This window comes from Pundamilia nyererei, unplaced genomic scaffold (assembly GCF_000239375.1).
Source record: "Pundamilia nyererei isolate P.nyererei 1_Seehausen unplaced genomic scaffold, PunNye1.0 scaffold00004, whole genome shotgun sequence".
In the NCBI taxonomy this organism is placed as follows: domain Eukaryota; kingdom Metazoa; phylum Chordata; class Actinopteri; order Cichliformes; family Cichlidae; genus Pundamilia; species Pundamilia nyererei.
The window spans coordinates 1022784-1046631 of NW_005187405.1; the positions used below are offsets into that span (position 1 = coordinate 1022784).

The 23848-nt window shown below is 40.1% G+C and overlaps 1 protein-coding gene across 2 annotated transcripts in view; it reads right to left on the reverse strand.

The window, feature by feature from the left end:
* The window catches only part of kcnn1a (potassium intermediate/small conductance calcium-activated channel, subfamily N, member 1a), a 63660-nt gene that overhangs the window by 9645 nt on the left and 30167 nt on the right, over positions 1-23848 (reverse strand). For both annotated transcript variants that reach the window (XM_005721046.1, XM_005721045.1), the window contains exons 2-7: positions 20627-21100; positions 16806-16901; positions 13455-13873; positions 2495-2636; positions 2044-2154; positions 386-513 (exon numbers count right to left, since the gene is read on the reverse strand). In XM_005721046.1, coding sequence (XP_005721103.1) covers positions 386-513; positions 2044-2154; positions 2495-2636; positions 13455-13873; positions 16806-16901; positions 20627-21100 — 1370 coding nt within the window. The remainder of the gene's footprint in view (positions 1-385; positions 514-2043; positions 2155-2494; positions 2637-13454; positions 13874-16805; positions 16902-20626; positions 21101-23848) is intronic.

The window sequence follows — 23848 nt, forward strand, 5'->3', positions numbered from 1 at the left end:
GAGAGCTTACATATGTGTATGACAATCAAAGGAAATGGTCTTCAAGGAGAGGACATTGTGGGAAAACAGCATTGTTGATACTATCAGATATACACAACTATGTGGTATTATAGCTGATAACGCTGCCTAACAACAAATAACATTAAGGAATGAACCCAAAGGGACTATTTTCTTTTACAGCTAATCAGTAAGAATTACATTATCTCAGATTAACAGTTCAAATGATAATACAGCCTAAATATTTGAACCACAAGTAGCATTAAAGATTGAGCATCATTAGTTCTGGTTTTAGGCCATGCTGAAAGTCTCCTTGGTAGTTTGTGGTGAACGTCTCTGTCATATTTAGATTAGATTATGCAAAACACACAAGGTGCAGTGAACTTACTGGTGAATGGCTTGGAGAAACTTGCGCTGGTGTTTCCGCACCTTGGCGTGATCTATCTTCTTGACCAATTTTGTGTGTTTGTAAATGAGCCATGTTTCCCTGAGTACATTGGCAGCTGTGTTCTTTACCTATGAAACAAGGGCGAGAAACTTATATAACATAGAGTAGTTTGAACTGCTCTGACAGATTACAGACTGAAGCACCCATCTGTGTGTATTATTATGATATAACAATAATTTCAAAAAGTGGTTACACACAGAAAAATAAAACAATAAAAAAGGTTAAGTTAGAATTACATGTGCCAAAGTTTTTTTTCAAAGAAAAAAAACTCATTGTATTTGACTCCATTCACACACTCACCAGCCATTTCATTAGTTGCACCTAGCTAATACTGGTTTTGGATTTGTGAGAGCCAATTCCTCATGACATCACACAATTACTGTAGATTTATCAGCTGCACATCCATGACATAAATCTCCCATTCAACCACATCACAAAGTTGCCCTGTTGGACTGAAACTTCTTGTCATTTCAAGAAACGATCTGAGCTTTGCGACATGGGGCTTTATCCTGTTGGAAGCTGCCATTGGAAGCTGGGTACACTGTGGTCATTAAGGGTTGGACAGGTGGTGTTTAAAGGGCGTTCAGCTGGTACTAAGTGCGTTTAAGCACCTATAGTTCATTTACTCTGGTCCAAATCAGTTTATGAATTTGTAAGCTTGTAGCTTTCCCCGTGGTTTGGTTTGTTTACACAGAGTAAAGTCCAAGAGAACCAAAATGCATCACTGCAAACTACGTGAGAGCGTTCAGTCTGCTTGAATGGATCCGTGCATTCATGTTGTTTATGCCATATTCTGACCCTACCATCTGAATGTTGCAGCAGAAACTGAGACTCATCAGACCAGGCAATGTTTTTCCAATCTTCTGTTGTCAAGTTTTGGTTAGTCCATTGTCGCACCCGGCCGGATTCTCTGCTGCTATAGCCCATCCGCTTCAAGGTATGACATATTGTGCATTCAGAGGAGCTCTTCTGCATACATTTCAGTTCAATTTTATTTATATACAGCCAATTCCCGACAAAAATTGCCTCAAAGTTTCTTATAATGTAAGGGAAAGACCTTAAAATATTAGAAAGTTATCCCAAACAACCCCCTGTCAACAGTTGGAAGGAAAAACTCCCTTTTAACAGGAAAAAACCTCTGACAGAATCAGGCTCAGGGAGTGGCAGCCATCTGCCACAACTTGTGGGGGGTGAGGGGAAAGAGAAAAGAGCAGAAAGAGGACGAAGGGAGAGAGAGTCAGGGTTTAATAGTTACAAACGATTAAAACCAATAGTCGGCAGAAAACACACATAGGTTTCTTCAGCATGTTGTTTTGCCCATGTCTGCATATTTAAATGCACTGATTTCCTGTCATGTGACTGGCTGGTTAGACGTTTGCATTAACAAGCAGTTGAAGAGGTGTACCCAGTAAAGTGGCTGGTAAGTGTATTGTTTATTCTACAATCCCAGTCAAATTAACAGACTGGAAGAAGCAAATTGTCACACATTTTGTGTGACAATTTGCTCGAAAGAGTTATAAACCAAAACATTCTCATCACTGTTACAAACACAAAATGCATATTATAAGAGTTTACTATTACAGTTTACTGTGACTCACTCGTTTGCAGAGTTGTGTGTCCATCATGAAGTTGTGGACATGCTTCTCAGCCTTGGTTAGCTCCAGCTTCCTGGCTACCACTGCAACTACCAACGCAGTGCAACCAGCTCCCTGTTGCACAAAAACAGCAACTGTTGTTTCTTATATGGACACTACGTTGTGTTTGGCTGGTGTTACATAGATCTCCATATATACATAGTACATTTCAAGTTCTTTCAAATAAATGACCAGTGTGTGAGCTCTACAGAAGAAGAATTAAATACATGTTCTGGTAGGTTAAAAACAAACAAACAGAGGAAGCGAGAAACAAATATATGTTGAGGAATCAAGTTGAAATCTGACGTTCAGGTTGCATGATAATACTTTGAGCTTGAGGTTTCGTTCTATCTGATCATAGTTGTCTTGTGTGTTCTGTTATACATTTATGTAACTGAAGACATGATGAACCTACCATGATCCCTGTAAGCAGACACACGCCTTTCCCACAGTAGGTGTGTGGTACCATGTCTCCGTAGCCAATGGAGAGGAAGGTAATCGAGATGAGCCACATGGCTCCCAGGAAGTTACTGGTCACTTCCTGTTTGTCATGATACCTAAGGCAATGGAGATATGCAGAAGTCAGGAAAACTGGAACTCAGTTTCGTGAATGTGAGCATGCTGAAGAATGACATGGTGCTGTGTGAACCAAACGGGTTGTGAGCGGAGGTGGTGGAGGTGGTGAGGATCGAGGAGTAGGAAGAAATCATGTTGGAAGGTGAGACACCTGTTTTATAAAGCCAGTTCTAAAAAAAAAATGCAGCAGATTTTAGTGAGAAACAACAAAGAAAAGGGCTACTCAGTACATGTGCAAAAAACAGTAGAATTCCTTTCTGTTTTCCTTCATCTTTAAGACAGTTTTTAATGCAGAGCCATATTTTTAATGGGAAGGACGCTCAGAATAATGCGAAGGCAGGGGAAAAAAATCACTTTCTAATTGAAATAACTGATTTGAAACGGAAACCATGATGTTCACCATCTGTCAGTTTGAAAATGAGGCACTTGATGAGATGAATGATGGGAAATTTAAAAAGAAAAAAAGAGTCTGAGGCCAAATGACATCATCTTGATTTAAAATGGAAAGAAATTATACTAAGTATAGTAAGCAAGTTTTAAATGACAAAGAGAGAGGCCATGTTGCTCAGCATGACTGGATATAGTGCCATGGCTTTAAGTTATTTTCAGTATTGCACCAGAAGGTACATCAGTGCATCCAAAAATGCATACGCTTCTTCTTTAAATCAAACTAATAGTCGGATTATTGGTCAAAGTTTAATAAAAATCTTCCTTCCTTCTCAGAGTTGCCCCGACAGAAGTTTTGGTAATGCAAATCATCAGTTCAAACTGACAGCCATGCTTGAAAATGTCGGACCAAAAGGCCCACAGTGCATACGTAAAGACACTTGTGTAACAAAAAACACAACGCACACAAAGCTGGATTGAGGATGACATTGCCATACCTTCCACAGCAAAGCAAAAGTCAATCACGGAGGCAAATCTGCCTCATTCACCCACCCTCATTCAACTCGCCTGATTATTCCCAATGGGCTGTCTAGGAGGAGATCAGATAAGATTTAATTTTGAAGTCAAAATCAAATATTCATTAAGCACTTTCAGACAACATCACGCTAACATCCTTATGACAAGGCAATCTAGACTCTGAGTCTAATTTCTTGGGATTTGGTTAAGGATTTTGTAAAGGGAGTTCTAACTGGGCCAATCATGAATTTCCGATGAGTTTGAAATATCCAGCAGCGTCCAAGCCTATGAACTCAGAATGACCAGCACAATCATCTCTAATTAGCGCACAAGTACATATCAGAACAGCTGGGGTTCAGTCTATGAAGTTTTCCTCTACACCAGGAGGGAAAAAAAAAGATTCACAGTTTCATAGAAAAACCGTTTCCTCTTTCTCCTCCAAGACAGTTCATTGTTACCAAACACCATAAATGAACTAATCATGCCTCCCACATTTCTTAAAACTCCCACTCTCAAGTTTTTCTATTCATGCTCAAAGTCCGGGGGAAAAATAGCTGAGCGTTTTTGTCCCACAGAATGTCAAAAAAGTGTGTGGTCTATGGGATTCAAGCTTTTTCAATAACATGCAGAGAAGCAGTCTGTACAATACCATGCAGGAATAAAAAACATGTCTGCATCTGCATGCTTCAAAGCCAGTATATTGAGAGCAGGGGAGCAACAGAAAAACCTAGGGTCCATTTAGAGATTAACACCACCTATGACAAATCCTGCAGTATTACCATGTGAAAGGGGACCGTTACGTCTTCTTGGTACTGTTCATTTGTAAACAGTGGGGTGAGGACTGGTTGAGTAACAAAGGAAGAAGCTCATTGAATTTGACACCCCTGTCTCTTTTACCTGCATCCCAACACTTCACCAGCTGCCCTTTGATAACTGCCATGGGGATAAACTTGATCAGCTGGCTAAATATTGTAATTGCAAGTGACTACAATGTTAGTGACTAGTATGTTAATTTCATTCATTTTGTCATCAAGGCATGCAGAGAATGAGTCACGTCTCCAAGGCAGGCAGGAATGTGCTGCACCTTTCAGCACAGTGAACAGTTTATTGCAGTACAATATGGTCGCCTCTGTTGTAAATATGACCTATAAATATGCTTGGCAACAATGCAAAGAGGCATTGTTGCTTTCTCTTTTATCGCCTGTTTTTCTGTTGGTGGACATTTCATTGCACATATTTCAGCTCTCTGAAAAAGAGCAGAAGACAGCAGTACTGGAGCAGAGACAGAGGCTGAAATGGGAGCAAATCAATAGCGTTTTAAGGCTCTCAATATACTGTGTCAAGTTTTGGAATAGCATGGAGAAGAGCTGGCACCACTTTCAACTTGTTCCAGGACAGGACATATATAATGTCCAGAGCAGATAGTTGTAATCCCCCCTGGTTAAATTCTCCCTGACAGACACTAACAGCAAATGCATTATTCTTGGATCAATTACCCAAACGTTTTACAGATTACATTATTTATCCAGCATCAAATGCAACAACACCGTCATTTACATCCAAAAGAGCACCGAGGCCTTCGTTCTGCGAGACAGTGTGATGACCACAACACAAGACCGATAAGGCAACGTCTCAAGTCGCAGTGTTTTAACTAAGCTGACCAGCAACGAGATAAACAATTGCTTGTGAATGACTATATCGGCCTGTTCAAATCACCATCGGTGTAGTCTAATCAGCCTTTTCCCTCCCAACATGGCTATGCTCTCTGTTTATGTGCACGAATGGAATCACTTCATTTTTCAGCTGCTGTTGTCTGTAGATGTTTGACAGAGGCTGACAACACAGCCTCTCTATAAATAAAGTAGCAAGAATGGATCACATGTGAATGAGGCGCACTTAACCTTGCCAACATGCACACACACACATACACTCAGGTTTTCCTTTCGAACTGGATTCCTTCACATACGCGAAATATTTTAACAGATGTTTCCTTCAGAACAAGGGCGCTTTTTAAGGTATCACACACATAAAAGTTACTACTGTGCTTCGTGCGCCTAAAATGCACAAATGAATTAAAAAACACTTGCAAAACCCGATAGTACAACAATATTTAGATTTCAAACATGCTAGAGGAAGAACATCAACCTTGCCTCTGTTTCTTGCCTTCTTTAGTCAGCCGGCACAGCGAAGCAAAGAGCCAAGCACTTTGTTCACACTGAAAAGCTCGTGCTTTACATTCTGAAGTCATCACCTTCATATAGTAACAGCACATCACCACTTTTGTCCAGATGTTCAATCGAGGCAAAATAAATGGAAAAAAAAAAAAGTCAGAATGCCAAAAAATTAATCTGAACACTGCTGTGATGACTTTTAAACAAATACATCGGGATGCTCCGCGGGGGGAGGGGTTTTAGTTGCAATAAACATGAGCAGATTAAACTCAAAGTAATGACAGCTTCTTTGAAAAACTGCAAACCTAGCAGTGTTTTTACAGCACAGCAATACACAAAAGTAAGCAAGCAAAGCAGCACAGCAAACTAAAAAACATCTGTACATTTGCTAATTGCTGAAATTGAAAGGGGACATATTGTATTTTTACATGTTTTATCATATTTATAGTGCTAGAAAAATGGATCACATTACAAATTTAACATGGCTGAATATTTTTTTAAATTGCCATGTACGAGACAAAAGCTCAGGCTTTTGAATCTTTGGGATTTCTTGTACCTTTAGGCTCAGTTTACCAAGAGCTCTTCTGCTCTTAGTTCTTTATGAACTAAAAGTACAAGTCAGAGACAGAGAGAGAGAAAGGAGGTGTATGGTCATCTCAGTTGAGCAGCTCTGGCTGTGAGCACAGTATTCCCACCCACTTGGTGTTCAAACACTCAACCAGAAGGGAGGATGGCCTTTGGATAATGTTCTTCTGAAGGAGAGGAGCTAAAACTGCTTCTTTCAGACAGAGGGCTGAACCGAGTCCCAGTGTAAGCTATATATGGATTATTTTGAACTGATTTATGCAAAGCTACTCAAGCAGAGTCCAAGAATTAAAATATGGAGTTGGGTATGATAATATCGGAATAATAAGTCCACTTTAAATATGGTGCGAGTTTTCACAGTTCAAAGCAATACAGTACAGAGTTTTTAAAATCCCAGATTCTTCCTGTGGCACCAACGTGAGATTGATTTGTGATTTTTGAAACTTTACAAGACCAGATTTTCAGTTTTCTCTAATGGCACGATTAGGTAAAATTTAGTTATGGATTAAATGTGTGAAAGAATTAATTATGGTTAATTAACAAATGTTAGCATGCTATCAATCTAATGTGATGAACATGGAACACGTTTTAGTTAAAAAGATGTAAAACTTAAAAATTCTGAAGGTTTTATTATTATGCAGTTTAGACTCAACCCACTGTAAAGTTTATGCCCTAAATTAACTGTATTGGTAATTACCAAAATTGTTTTTATGTTTCAGTAATGGTTAATCCACCAGTATGCACAAGCTCTTTGACTGAAATATTTTAATGTTGGTGTTATTGTTGTTAACCTAGATTTTCAAATGTACTGGTTAAAAAAAAATAAAAATAAAAAATAGTTGTTAAGATGCCAAATTACAGTGATCTACTTGGATTCCTGAACAGAAATTTTTATTTGATTTGATTAATTCCTTCTTAAAGAATTTCAGTGTAACAGCTCAAATTTATAGAAATATTAATTCATTAAAGTTTGTTATTTGCCTAATGAATAATAATATTTTTCAATGTGAAACAATTTTTTGAAAGTTTCTAAATCTTTATTTGTGTTTTCTTGCTTTTATGGCCTGTGGTCATATACACACATTATATACATCTCCCTCTCACCACCTGGTGGGTGATGTTTGCGGTCCTCAAGCTTGGGTCCTCAGGTCTGGGAGTTTGAGGGTCCTATGCAGTATCTTAGCTGTTACTAGGTCGGTACTCTTCTGAACAGAGACATCTGGTGTGCTTGGAATCTGTGTCCATATGTGGGGCATCCAGGTGGTTCTCAGGTTGCTCTGCCTGGTCTTGGAGTCCTGGTGATGCTTTGACCCATTGGTGTTATTTCCAAAGCTACTATGAAGTGTGCTCATGTATTGACTATACATTTTGCCTGCTGCAGTATCTGAGAGGAGCTTCCATGTTGTGGAGAGGCAGGTGATTACCTGGACGGCAACAGTGTTGTACCCTTGTAGGGCTCCTTCATGCATATCACCTCTTACACTGGGGTGGCTGTGTACATGTATTTTATAATATCCATGTTTAAACAGCTTAGGAACAAAATAGATTTCCAAGTTCTCTAACTGCTTTCTGTGTAATGTGTACAATGAAGAAAGCTTTTATATGAAAGTATATGTCATGCAATTCAAACATGAAATGAAATTATGCAGACGAATCTGCAGCAATCTTCACCTCTTGGCTTTGTGCCCAAATCCAACTCTGTCAAATGAATTCTTAAACACACTTGAGCAGTCAAGGGGCTCAATGTCACAGTGACCTGTCATCAGGAAATCAAACACAGAGGAGTGGCGGTCTCACAAGATCTGATGTAATTGTGCTTCGGTCAATTAGCACGAAATATAAACCACATGGAGGTTCGCCATGTTGCAGAAACTGGATATTAGCTTTAAATTAAGTACCTGTTAGATTTCCTCTATATATATATTGCAGGGAAGAAAATGAATTTTAAAGTGCCAGTGCAAAAATGCACACACTTTAAAGAAGAATTAACCTAAATCTACTGCACTACTGTCAACCAACTAAAATGTTTTATTTTTAACTGAAAGCTCTTTGGATTTGCTGACTCAAGGTTTTATCCCCCCCTCAACGAGGCTTTCTCTGGGCCTCTGCTTCCAGAAATGCTCAGAGTGTGTTAGCACATCTACATTTTTAAATTTATTTTTACAGGGTCAGTGAGAAAACTTTCAAACAGTATGCTGTAACTGCAGAGATTTTCTGCAAGTCAGTCAATTATGAATAATGAAGTAAATAATGTCAGCTGGCCTAAGCCCTTTACAGTGTTGTGTGTGCGCCCTTGCAAACTTTCGTAATTAACCTGAGAACTACAGTCAGTCTTTCCTTTCATGAAGTCAGGTCTCTCTGTGCTATGCTGGGACTGTCCTCCCTAATCTACAGACAAGAAACTCCATTCGTGACACCCTTAATCTTAATGTTTCAGAGCTGGAGTGTGTGCTTACATCAAAGGTTATCAGATTGACAGTAATCCATCACAGATGTTTCACTGAATTAGGATAGAGACACCTCTAGAAAAGCTCCTCAGTAAGCTTCCAAGCCCAGTAACACACTTTACATTCTCAACTCCAACAATAGTTGTTTTGCTCAAGCTAAGAAGCACTTCAAAACAGTTTCCATGTAAATGTTAAATTTTTTTTCCAAGAAGTAACTCATTCATCCTCTGATGCACACTCTGGGTATTAAACCATCATGGGACACGCAGAAACACCGAAACACTACCACTCCACCTCCACTGCCAACTCAGTACATCTAAACATTTTCTTTCATGTTTCAAATCTTCTCAGTACACTCAGCCTTCCACAATGTGTGGTTTACTTCTGCACACAACACAGAGACTGTCTTTAACATTACACTTTTAACTCTTTTAGGTGCACACAAAAAAACAGACCTACCAAATGATTGTGAAGTTTTCAAGTTTTCAAATCCTAATCATCAGGTCATTATTTTATTTTTGTCCCTTTTTTTGCAGCTGTAAAGAAACCTTTCAGTTTTGCTTATTAAACTACTTGTTTTCACACACGTGAGAACCACAGAGCAGAAGCCTCAGCAGTGAGTCTGTTCTTCCAGTGAGGCATTAATAGGAGGAGTCAGTGGAGCTGACGTTCCCCCAAATCAGACTTTTCCCTTTCTAAGAGTAGACTGAAACAAGCAGGAGGATCTCCTAGACAGGATAACAACTCCATGTGTAAACTGGTAGAAGCAAATCCACCGCTGCTTTGTCTTTCGGAAAATCATTTCTGAATGCATATGATCGCATCAAGACTGCAGAGAGAGACAGTAACTGATGAAAAACAGAGAACTAACTTAATTTTATGTTACTGCATGTCAGTCTTTTACCTGTCCCAGTGCTTATCACATATTATGCAAATTTACCTTGTGGGCTTACATGCGCTGATAGGCTACAATCAATACTAGGCCAGCAGAGCGAGCACGCTGTCACATCAAGTGAAACAATGAAGAATCTAACTGTCCCTGGTGAATATAGTAGCCACGTCGAATCAAAGAGGCTCCCTTACATTGCCCACATTGCAGCATCAGACTATAAATGTAAACCTACTGTAAGAAACTCAAAGGAACGGCAACATTTCGGTTTTGTATAAGTTTGGTTGAGCTCACAGCCTGGAAACTGTAAAGTTACAAAGCCTGCTTGAATATTTTATGTAAACATGTGGTTGGTGTGAGAAAGTTCAAGTTGCTCTGGTATGCATTTCTCCAGTTAAACATTCGGACAACCTGTCTTGGCTGGCGCTGTTTGTATCTTGAGCCTGATAATCTGGTGCTGTGCTGTAAGGGAAAGTCAGCTAAACTTTCTTGCCTTTTACGTAGCCTACAGGCCCTGAATGGAGTATGCGAGGTGAGAAATAGCAGCCTCGCATTGCCCCGAAATAGAGCGTTTTGTTTCAGATAACAAAGTTAGAACAGGAGTGGAAGAGAATTAGATAACAGCTAAAGAGAAAAAGGAGTGAGAAACCAGGGAGACAGGCAAGGCATGCATGCAAGTGTGTAACTGAGTTCGGGCTGGATTAGGCCTGCTTGTTATGGATAAGGAAAGGCAAAGGGACAAGGAATCAGTAGTGGGGAGAGATGAGGAGAAACTGCAAAGCATGCCACGTTAGATGGGTACAGTAGGAGATCTGCAAAGGATCAGTCAGCAGTAAGAGAGAGAGGGAGGGAGGTGTCTTTGGTAGTGAGGGAGAAGCCAAAAGAGCTTAGTTAAGGAGCTTAGTTGAGGTAGGTTAGCTCTGAGGATGGGCTGTAACAAGAAAGATGGGAAAGGGGGCCAGTGTTAAATCCATCTACTGTAACATTAGCATTTCTCCCATCTCCACCCTCTCTCAGTCCCTCTGGTTGTGTGTCTTTCATTCCCCCCATCTAGGCATTTTCCAGGTAGACTCCGTGTTCGTCCAATCTCACACCGTACTGCCCTTTGATTTACTTCGCAGCGTGGTCAATGTGACAGTGTTACGGCGCATTTAACAGATACAAGTCACATACAGCACTTTGGGAAACAAGCGCCTCTTCTTTTTTTCAACTTTGTGGTTTCACTTGAAATGATGGGATTGATAAGTAAACATGAAAACTCGCATGCTGTTTCAATGTTTACTAAAAGAAAGGAGGAAGGGGAATGACATTCGGCTCACGTGGGCAAACAAAAACTAGAGACGCCGCATTCGGCAGAGACCAAACTCTTGTTTTTAAAAGATGTCTCCGTTAACACATGTAGCAATGGAAAGCAATGCTCTCATTTACCCTCTAACTGAGTTACGCCACTCACGTATCTCTCACTCAGAATCTTGCTGTGCTAAAAGTAACACGCAGCCCAGACAAAAGTGCCCTCAGCTAAATACACGAAATGACTTGACATTCGTTCTCTTCTTGCACACTCGGGCCTTATTTTGATAACAGAGGACAAAGTGTCTTCATCTCTGCAGAACAATCTTTTGGGTAGAAGCAACAAAAGTCTGTGGAAAACTATAACACTGTTCAATTAGTTTTGTGAGGGGAGACACATAATGAGATGGTAATGTGTGAACACAAAGAACAGAAAGGCCTTTGGTCCTCGAAAATCTTTGGAGTTGCTGCTAAAAAGACATCTTTTTGCAGTATGGATCTATAACAATTGCATAAGGAGAGAGAGAGAGAAAAAATGAGATAAGACAAATTGCCCTCTGGCAGACTGGTGAAGGTGACTTGAAGGAGTTGCTCCATTTTTATACAAACTTCCTCCTCCAGCTCCTACCGGCCTAATGCACAACAGTTAGCAAAGAGACGCTTGCTTCAAAGTGCTGCTCACACTGTAGGTCTCTGCTGTCCTCCTACAGCCACTAAAATCTCTTAGGAATTGTGCCACTTTCATGCCAACTAGAGGGCCCTTCCTAATTCTCCGTTTGACCTACTGGGTTTGGAAAGGATCATCGGTCAATTTTGTTTCAGAGGAGCTGCCCCTTCTCCCCGCTACCACCACCCCGCTCCCCACCACCCTCCAACCCCACTCAGGGCAGCAGTGGCGCCAGCTCGGTGAAAAAAATGATAAGTTGGGTTTTCCACGGCTAGAGAACGAGGACTCACATGGTATCCCTATGGAGCAGCATAGTGGGGAAATAGAAAGTACAACAAAACATTATACAAACACACGCACACGCATGCACACGCACACACACACACACACACACACACACACAACCTTCATGTGCATGCTAAAGTGCACCCATCCATAGTAACAGACGTAGACATACAGACACAAATCTACCCATCTGGACACATTATTCTGAGGCTAAATGATTAATAGCATGCCCTGCTCATGTGTTTGTGCATTTTTAAACCAAACCACACTCTAGAGATTCTGTGCCTCTCACCTCCTTATTCATTTAAGTTCAGAAATCCAAACTAAACCCATGTAGTTTTTTTTTTTCCTCTACCAGCCTTGAATGAAATGACTCCTTCCTTTTATGAGGTGCTAAAGACTGAATGATGGCAAAAATGTGACATATAGCCAATTATAATAGAGAGACTTTGTGCAACTTAACTTTATGGAGACGTCATCATGTGCAAATTTAATGTTGTGTTTTTTCAACCAATGCATGAAGCGCATTCAGTGCTCAGGTAGAGTAGAAAAGCGCTATGTAGGAACCAGTCTATTTATCATTGGGTTGAGGTTATCTCATGCCTGTGACACCTCACTGGCCTCCCTCTGTGCTCCAGAGGAGCTGGTGTGAAAGTTTTTGAGTTTTAAATCCACCAGCCATGAAGATCCCAAGGTAAGGGCGTGTAAAGGGGGGTGGTTAGTGACAGGTTAACATGTGGGTAGTTAGGGGGCAGGGGTACGGGAGGGGGAGGGGAGGTACTTAATAAAAGCAGGCAAGATGAGCTGCAGCAATAAAAGAAAGACCTTCCTCTGACGAGATGTTTAGCTTTTGTGGTGTAGCACGTGTAGACTAAAATATTGGGTTTGACAAGAACTGCTGCTATAGATTTTCCCACTCTCCAGCCATGCAACTCGAGTCCCCCTTCCACACCATCTATGCAAAAATGAATTTAAAAACATCAAAGCTGGCATTAATGTCTCATTTCCCTATGCAAATGCACAAACGAGAAAGAAAAAGAGAGCCTCTCATTTCTCCCTGCCTCTTTCATTTTCAGCGAGAATCATTGGTGCCCCCTTGAGACGAAGCCCGTTGCGCAGTTTTGGTGAGAAAAACGGGTTAGGGGATCCTGGGGGCTGCTCTGCATTATCAAAACAAACCATTCAGCAAACAAACAATTAAACACTCATGAATTATGGACAAGCCATCTAAAATAGCAATAAAAACAAGGAGTGGGAAGTCGTGGAGCAAGTGCTGAGCTAATGAAACGTGTGCAAGGGTGTTTTTAAATAGGCGGGCAGTGGTGTAGTATGTGGGCGTATTAGCGTATGCCTTCCTGCACACGTGTACGGCATCGATATGTAACCTATTCTGATGATTCCACATATTTCCGGGAAAGGACAGAAAGCACGGAAACGCGTGGGAACAAAAGCGATAAGTGAAGGAAGAGAAGACGTCTAATAATCCACAAAGTGCAATTGTGCATCAGCCATTTTGGTTTGTGCCCAGCAACAACATCCATTATTCACAGCCCTGTATTTACCTCTCACAGACACGCACAGTCCATGCAGCAATGATCCAGGAGGATATACTGAACACCAGCAGAACAGTTCCTGGACAGATGGTCATGAGGGTCTTCATGACAAAGCGTGTGTTGAAGTTAATCTTGTTGAGGGCGCCAATGCTGCGGGACGAAGCGTCCGTGAACAGCTTGCTGTGGAGTAACATGACTCTGCCAATCAGGTAGAGTCTCAGGAACATGGGGATGGAGAGGATGATGTCCACATCCGCGTCGGCCACCGACGGCGTGTAGGTAAAAGCCAGCCGCGCTGTCCATGTGAAGACATACTGGCCCGGGATGGGGTGAATGGCACACACCAGTAGTTCCAGCACGATGAAGAAGATTCGCTCATACGTCATGGCTATCCTCCAATCATCCGCACCATTGTCGACCATAAACAGCTGAAGGAAAAGACAGACTGAGGTCAGTTTGGATAAAGTTAGAATTTCCTTTCACACTCAACTTCTTTTCCTTCTACACATCTTTAATACATTTTCAACCACATGGACCTTTGAATGAGGCCTCATAGTATTGGTGTGTTTATAGATGATCCATAAGACATGGATGCTGCTCATGATGGCCAATACTTGATCTACAAATATCAGCCATAGCATTAAAAACACCTGCCAAAACTTGTGTAGATCAAAAATGTCAGTATACTGGGATGGTGGGAGATGGTGATGGTGAGTTCCTCTGGGCTTGTCTGTGAGAAATCCAACATTTCTCAAGCAGAAGATCATCATTGTTATTCTTCTTTCTTTCTTCTTTTTTTTTATTTGGCTGATCTTTGTAAATCAAGCTAGCAGACAAGAGTAGCATAGGTGTCTTATGTTTTGATTTATAAACAACACACCTCTAAGACTCAAATAAGCTAAGGGCAAATACATAATAAATATACGGAGCATGAGATGTATGGCAGTAGTTCTAGTTATCCCAGGAAAACTTTACAGAAACTCAAATACAATAAAACAGAAAACAGCTGTATAGATTCATCAAGACTACTGTTTGCAAATAAATAATACAGTGTTTCTGGACAACAACTTAAGAGTCATTTAAGAGTGATTTTTTTCCACCCCACTGGAAAACTTAAATTGTGCAATAAACCTTTAAGCATAATTTTTACAAAAATTGTGAGAAAGTTTAATAAACACAACATTTTCAAGAAAAAAAAAACAATTGAAATCGGTCAATTGTTTTGTGGTTTGAGGTTTAAAGGGTTAACGGCTTTAATTTAAGATAGGTTTTTCTCTACAGTGGCAACAAAACATGCAGCCTAATACTGCTGCAGAGGTTCCTGTGAATATGCTGCACATGTAGGTTACTCTTCTTTGCTTCTGGCCAGGTCCTTCCTGTTTTGGGTCATTTTCTTTCTTTAGAAAGACAAAGTAGTCCATCTCCCATTGTTACCTGTTGCCCTTTTTTCTCCACCATCCTCTTAGCAATATAAAATACTAATTGTCGCACTCAGGATAGCATTAATGATGCATCAGAGTTTACAGTGACATAGTTTTCCTACACTGCCTTTGTACAGACAGCGGGGTTTGTAGGAAATGTCAATATTTAGTGATGTCAGTTTTGTTTGTGTAAACTATTTAGTAACAATTTATAATCACAATCATTAATAGAGCAAAAACTAATCATTTTATTTATGGAATTTTATTGATTTGAATCAAAACAGACAATTGCAAACACGTAATACTGACTATTCCACCTATAAACATCTATAAAAATGTCATTTTATCAAATGTTTACAATACTTACTTAACTGGCTGTAGTTTAAATCTTAAATTGGAGATTGCTGTGGTCCTGTTTCTCTCCTGTTTAGTTTTGTTTCCACTTGTCTACATTTTCTGTGAATGATTTTGGAGTGAGACCTCTCACGATTTCTACATGCGTATCACAGGACCAACACTACGAGACATCCTGTATGAATCTGAGCCATCAGAGGCTCTGACAACAGCAATATTTCACACCCTGAGACTGAGGCTCAGTGAAAGGTAATAATAAAAATTAAATGAAAAACTTTATCACAAAATCACAATGACTCTTTGCAGTCACTAACTAATATAAGATATTTCATAAACAGTATGAAATAAGTATTGTCTCTTATCAGTTATGATACACCACGTGTACAGTACTCATTACTTTACATTTTGCTACAAACATAGGTGCAGCGATTTATTAAAATGTGTGCAAATGTACATGGAAATACAGCACACAGTTTGTATACTTCCAACAAGCTTTAAAGTCAATATTTGGTATCAACACCTTTATTCTTCATCACAGCCTAAACTCTCTCAGGCAGTTTTCTTTTAATTTCTTGAAGTAGTCTCCAGGAATAGTTCTCTAGGCTTCTTGAAAGACATTCAAAGCCCATCTTTGGAGGTTTCTGCCTTTTGTTCCGTTCCCTGTGAAAATGATCCCACACTGCTTCAATAATGTTAAGGCCCGGGCTCAGGGGAGGCCAATCCATGACTGATAGTGTTAAACTGTGTGCTTTTCTATTCAGGTTTATTTTTTACAGCACTGGCAGTGTTTGATGTTACTGTCATGTTGAAAAATTAGCTGTTGTCAATCAAATGCTTCCAGATGGACTGGTGACTCAAAGTCTGACTGTACATTGTACAAACCATGACAGAGCCTCCACCTTGTTTTACAGTCAGCTGTAGACACTCACATTATACCTCTCTCCTGATTTCCCACATACATAATGATGGAAATTTAACCAGTTCAGATTTGGCTTTTTTCTTTTTTCTTAAGGTCATAGTTTTCAGGTACTTTTAATGTATGCACAACATGTTGAAAGTTAACATCTCACTGGGAATCACTTAGTTGGTGCCAAAATACAAACTGTATCTTTGGGACAGGCTTACAAAAGAAATTAAAAAAAACTTCAGGTCAGCTACAAAGACTGGTCTGGCTGGTTTGTGATCAATTTTCAATGTCCAAAGAAAAATGCTGAAAAAACTAGCTTGGAGAACTATTGCTCAAGACCACAAAAAATTACAAGAAAGTCCAGCTCCTTAGAAGCAAAATTACACGGGTTGGGGGGGTGAAGTGGTTCAATCAAGCACTTTTTACAGTTCAACATTTTTTTAAGCTTCAAAAGTTTATCTTTGGGTGGGTGCTTTAAGGTTACACTGAGCTGTCTGCTTCAATTTCAGTTAAAGAGAAAAAAAGACTAAGTGATTTGTATTTAGTGTAGTTTTGCCAGTAGAAATTGAATTCCCAACAGACTTTTTAAAATCAGGTTTTATAATATTTAACTTCTGCCACACTGATCTCAAAAGGTAAATGAATAAACAAAGGTTACTTTTTCTGCAGTGCACTCACCTGGATTTCCCGGGCATGGTACATTATTATAAGACCAAGCAATATAACAGTGGAAAGGCTGATAAGGCATTTCAGTGCAAATGAGTATGAAGATTCCTAGGGTGAGAAAAAAAAAGGACATGAGAGACAAAATTAGAAATAGCCACCAAAATTAAAACCATTCTCTTAATATGTGCAAACATCATAGAGTATCATATATAGGAGTACAACATTACAGTCAAAGAGTGTTCACCATTACACAACTCATATTTTCTAGGTTTAATAATAAGATATATACATGTCATTTTAACCTCTATGGTATAGCTATATGTATACAGATAACACTACACAACTGCATCTATACATAGCACCCTCAAACACACACTAACACATATACACACACACACACGCTACTTATTAGCTGAAGCTCAACAAGAGCCCACATAATGGGGTTTCACGAACAGCGCAGTCAGGATGTTGCTAAACAATACAGCTGCAGGTGGAGGTGTAGCCTGATATTATCTATGGACACCATTTCCCACCATCTAAACTACCAATTAATCAAAGCCCAGCACTAACAGGGGGACTTTCCACTTAATGGTAGGTGCAGAAAAGGCAAGGATGGTATTAGCAGGGGGGCCAGCACAATGAGCACTGCTGATGATAAATAGGCCGGCTGGATGCTCACGCAGGAAAGCTCTTTGTATGTGTGTACGCGTTTGTACACGGGGGCCGTAGATCTAGAAAATGAGAACCTGTGCTACTCAAATCCTCCCCCAACCCTCTATGTTGGTAAAATGCCAACTGATAAATCAATTTAACAACCATGGTGTAAAAATGCTGCTCTGCAGCAGGCTAATGATCATAGTGTTGTTATTACAATAACAACACTGACGACAAACGATTAAAAAAACCAAGTGGAAATATCATTCATAATTGCCAGTGAGATGACAGTCCTTGCTTCTCAATATATGTTGTCCTTTGGTGGTCCATATTACAGAATTATTTTTAGCCATCAACTAGATTGCTTTGCCCCTCAGGTTGGCGACATGTTCTCAAGACATTCTAATGTCTGAAATTGTTTTGAAAGTCCCTGATGAAATAATACAGAGTAAACCAATTAATCCACGTGCCAGAGGTTCAAGGATTTTTAAGTCCCAGTGCTCACTGCCTCTTTACATGTTCCCTCCTTCAGGGCTCAGAAAACCTTTGCTGAGCCGCGAGCGTCTGCTCCATGACGGGACGTGAGATGGAAAAATGGACCAGCCACAGCACATGCTACCTGTCTGATGTGGGAAGGCTGCGGTGCTGCTCAGAGACATTAGGTCATTTCCATTTCAGCTGAGGTCAGTATGATGAATGGACTGAACAAAACTCAGTAACAGTCACAGACAAATCTATTGACTTTCTTAAAACCCCATAAATCATCCTATAGATTACCCCACCAACTTACTATATTTTAGAGACACAAACCCTTCCTCACACACATATGAAAGAAAGAGCACAATTAAAATGCACACACAGACACAAACAGGCAAAAACAAAATCGATCCCTTTTTTAAAGGGAAAAATAGATGCTTTTTAAAGAATTTCAGTATGTCATTCACAAAATATTGAAAAACTTCTAATTGCCCATAATGATTACCATGACAGTTAGCACACTCCAATCCTGCACACATAAAGTAAAAATACCCATTAAGACAAGCACATCATATGAATAATTAATGATTCATTATGCATTTTCAGCTTTAAAATTTTCACAAATGCATGCTGCGTTCCTCTCTTTCTGCTGACAATGAAAAAAAGTCTTGTTCAGAAAGTGGTTTATTTACTATAAGCTCATTTATGACTGACTGTAAAAGATCAACAAAGAAAAAGCAGTAGCCCCTTAAACCAGAATTACTTCTAAGGCCAGTAAGGGACAAGTCCACTGTTTGTAGAAAGAAGTCAAATTGACCTAAAAAAAGTACAAGAAAAATATTTTTTGAACTAGAACTTTGTTGAGCACTTTCTTAAGAGTTTAAATCAACATTTTGTACACGAGGATTTAAAAAAAGGACAATAAAGCAGGATGTGCGATCATATGAGCATGCAGCATCCTCAGATTATGTGACCAGATAATACCAACATTCTGCAAACTGCAAAAGTGCTCGTTTTGTTTTAGTAATGTAGGCAACATATATGCCAAAGCTGCAATTCTTATAGAACTGACAGGGGGCCTTCCAATGTCCTTGTCTCACAGAGAGTATGAGTCGGGTTTGGAAGTACTTTGCATTTGAGGAGAATGACCGAGAGGTGATAGGCTAAGTGATTTACAAAAGCAACATGCAAACGAGCCTTTTCCACTTTAGTGAAGCTCTTAAAAGACTGACATCCACATTTTTTCAAAGAATTCAAGTCAGTTAAGTATTAGATCATATTAACAACCTCCAAAAGGTCGTTCTCTTTATGTTATCCTGGAGATCAGCTGTGACACACGTTTGCAGTTGCTAATGTTATGTGAATGTTCAAGCTAAAGTGATGTAACAAACGTTATACCTCATAGTAAACTTTAGCAGGCCACTCAGCAATCATCCTAACATCTCAGTCTGTGCCTGTCAGCAACATAATGTTAAGATTTTCTGCTCTGTACTTTTGTTGCTTTTATTTACAGAAATGTCATTGTTGTAATGTTCAAGTGGTTTTTTTGTGTTTTTTTAAATAAAGAAGTTTAAATAAGTGGGATGGCTCTGTAGTGGTGTACAGATTTGCTTGGCATACTAAAGGTCAGTAGCTCACTTCCAGTCGGAGAAACCTGGCGGCTTTTTGTCCCCTTGGGATTGTGTCAGGAAGAGTGCTTTGTGTTTAGGTGCATGGTAGTATGAAACTAGTATTATGGCATCCATTCATCAGGTTTTCAGTCAGATTAATTCCTCGCTTGTGACAGCTCAAAACTCAAGGCTTGAGAACAGTCAACAGACCATGCACTTAAATTTTCCAAACACTAGCTTTTCTATTCTACTTTGTTTTTACTGACTCCAGAGAAGAAAGAAAACAGCTCTGTGACCTATCATATCGCTGCAGTGTCAGCTCCACAGTAAACAGTCTAATAAATAATGTGGTGGGACTTGTGCCGCACTAAGTGAAGGATATTCTTCCCCCATATATGACACACTGTTTGACACTGATGGACAATGACAGGCCAAGGGGTGGTAGCTTGGTCACCACAGTGACCCTGAAAACCCACTGCCTCGCCAGTGTCCTCACTCAAGAGTCCCTCTTGTCTCTAGAGTGTGCTGCGTCATTGCCACTCCTACAAACTGATGCAGTTTGAAAAACCTGGAACTTCATTCCCACCTTTTATTCTCACTTGCCGACCTCTTCATTTCTATGTGTCTTTATCTCTCTTTGTATGAATCTTTATGGCTCTTGTTGTCCGCTTTGCTCCACTATCCCAGTTTCCTTCTGCCAATAATGGCAATAGCAATGGAATCAGTCCTTTGGGTACGTGCCAATATAATGCCAATAACTAAAACTTTTAAGTAGTGACAAAAATAGACCTACCAGCAAAAAAAACCCCCAAAAAGACAAAACAAGTTCCAAAAAGACAATATCTTTTAATAGAATAAATAGTCTATTAGTCATTGTGCAGATCACATGACACTTCTTTTTACTTCTATTGGAGCAATACTCCCAGTTGCTTTGTTGCATACTGTACGTCAGTGTCTGTGCTAATAATCACTCTTCATGAAACTGACAGCTGCCAACCCCACACAACTCAAACATAACAATAGAAGTGACAACACACAGGGCTCCCACTCATGCATCACACACACACACAGACACACGCACGCACAACCTACCTTAGTGTAAACCCCCCATGACAGTTCCGTCTCTGTCACCATGACAACAATCCCAAACATCCCAAAGATTAGAGCGTAATCGCTTAACCGTTTCCGCTTCTCAAACAACGCCCTCCGGTGGCCGAGCTTGTAGCCAATGTCCCTGTTCTTCTTCTGGGGTGCCCGCCCACTGCCCCGCCCACTGCCCTCCCTGACCAAGCTCTCGTTGGATGCCTTGCTGGGGTCTTCGCCGCCGTTGCCCTTGGACACCACCACCTCCAGGCCAGAGCTGTGCAGCGTCTGCAAGGGTTGCGTCTCCGAGTCGAGCTCCGCGAGGTTGCGGCGCGACGAGGACGCCAGGCTGCCCACTAGTGGTCTCACCACTCCGCCATTGTACTTGCAGGTGTTCATGGCTATCTGAGGGAGTCGGCCACAGCTCTCAGAGAGGGAGGGCTTGGATCCAGCATGGCTCAGCTTCTTCTGCTCAGTATTGGCCTGTGAACAGGAAGCAAAGGAATTAGCACAATACTACCACAACTTTATAAAAAAAAAAAATAATAATAATTAAAGGTGTAAAAACCGACAGCAGGTTGAAGAGACGCACAGGTTTAGACTTTAAATAGAGCATTGATGTGGGAGTTACATCACTGCAGCTCTGGAGAGGGCACGGAGACGAGAGGATCTTGCAAAACAATATTGGTTATAAAAGGAGACAAATTTAGTGCTTAGCGGGACATGTGTCCAAGCGTACAGCATGAATCAAAATAGCAATAGTTCTGGTTTCAAAGCCCCACATATGGAGGGTTTTTCCTTGAGTAACAAACTGATAGCTTCTTACCAAGTTACAGCTCTTCATTAAGAACAGCCTGTTTTTGTGAGTAGTAAAAGCAGGATTTTTCCTGTTAAACATTTGGTGCCCTGTTTTTGTGGAGGTTTTCCCACAAAAAGAGCTCCCCTTCAAGAAATGCCATCCAAACCGCATGGCTCAAAAATAAATTAATAATGGATGAAAGGGGTTTTGATGTATAAATAAAACCATATAACCAATATTGGACCCTACAAAGTGCAGAAAATTGAATCTTTGCGCAGCACAAATTTAGATATAAATGATTAATGCACAGCATGGCCCTTTTTCCTGTCAGACAAACATTTTTCCCCTGCAGAGATGAGCAGCTAGCTGCCCAAAAGAGGAGAAGAAGAAGAAGAAAAAAATAACACGGATCTCCTTGATTCAGGTGTCCCAGCTTCTCACTAATTTAACAAAACAGTATAAAGTGTTTATTGCTTTTCATGTCTGTTGAAGGCACAGCAAGCTTACAGGAAAGCTGAAGAACAAAGGATGACACAAGCATCCTTGTGAAAATATTAAGTTTTCACCACTGAAAACAGTATATTCTTCATTATAAGGGGGATGGGGACTCATTTTTTTCTCTTTCGTTTTAAAATCACCTTCTAACCCGATGCTATGAGATGTGCCTCCTATTAGATGTGCCTCCTCTTTTACTGAGTCCTATATCACTTCTGCTGTTCTTGGTAGATAGGAATGAGTTTCTGCCCCGGCAACGCAGACAGAAAATGTTCAATCCATGCAGAGACTATAGAGCAGTCACCCCAGAAGCATCTATCTGCCGGTCTATCCCTTGCCCTTCAGAGACTTGGGCCGATTATCATAATGGGTTATGAAAACTTCACATGGAACAGTGCTTTTTCCGAAACAAGTCAGGGGTGTGCGATAGCACTGCTGGCCCTTTTTTATCAGCCCTGACAAAGCATGCCTAATGCCTTTAAATGTGCTGGTGGGAATACAGAAGGGCAGCCCTAATGGAAATTTACTAACTCTGGGCCTGTGATGCTATCATCTTGCACATATTGTGGCTCCATGAGAACAGGACTAAAGGTTAAGGATAAGTGCAGCCCATAGTGTTTCTAATCCCCTTTCCTGTATTAAATTGCTTTTTAATCTGTGCCATTAGGACCTCTGTACACTTGTGAAGACTGAAGTGAGTGAACTTTACGTTTGAATGACAGGAAAGACTGCAGAATTAGATGCTGATATGGCAGTCCTACCAAAGATGATGGAAGAGGATATAATTAGAACAGGAGGAGCTGAATTTTCCTAATCTAACTTTTCCCGCAGAAGCTTCTTGGATAAAAGGGTCTTGTGAATGAATTTAAATTAATTCTAACAGTTTGCATCTTATTGACATCGAAGATTAGAATCCCCAAATATGGATTTATTTCAGTGTCAAGTAAAGTTTGAAAAGATTTCACACAAATTATGCCTTCCTCTGGCTTCCTCTGCTTCAGGAAACCCTTGAAGCAGTCAACATAACCCAATACAAAGGGCATCTCAAAACAGTAATTTTTTTAAATATAAATTTCAAATGATTACTCATTATAGCCCATCAGAAATCCAGTATCTCAAATTATTATTAGTACACACAGAACATCCCAAGCCAGACAGCCAGCGGATTCAATGCTATGCTATGTTGCACTTTATCTGGAAATCAAGGTCCTGGAGTTTAGTGGAAGATTAAAGTAAATATCCAGGGTATTTTAAAACCCAGTGTAAAGTTTCTGCAGTCTGATGATGTTGAAGGCCATGTTGTCTGCTGGCAGTTGGTCCACTGTGTTTTATCCAGGCCAAAGTCAACACAGCCGCTCAACCAGGAGGTTTTAGAGCATGTCATGCTTCCATCCAAAGACAAGTTTCATGGAGAAGCAGAAAGGGACTTTTTCCACAATACTCTAAATTCTTGAGACACAAATGTCAAAAATATCACCGGTCGTGAATCAAAGATATGTACAGACTGCGTCAGAAGAGAAACAGCAGAGCTGAATCATCCCGCAAAATACAGCTGGATTGATCTCAACCATAAGCAGTCTGTATTTAGAAAGCCATTTTATTAAATTCTAATAAATATTTCAAAAGTCATTACCAATGCACCAATAAAGTCCTTTTACTAGCATTAAGATCCAAAGCAAAAAAGCCTGTCTTTCCTTTAAATGCTTGGGATTGTCATAGTAACTGGTGAGCAACTGCAAAATATCCTTATTCCTTTGGTTTTAAATGTTATAAACATGATGTCACTCATTCTCAAGAGATAATTTCCAACTTTTGTGTGGGAGGTAAGTAACACTGAAGTTTCACTTCTTGCTGATCCCGTGTTATTTTTAGTCTCAGTCAAACTTCCTGAGATGCTTGATATGCAAATATGGATGGCAAACTATAAAAGCTGACAA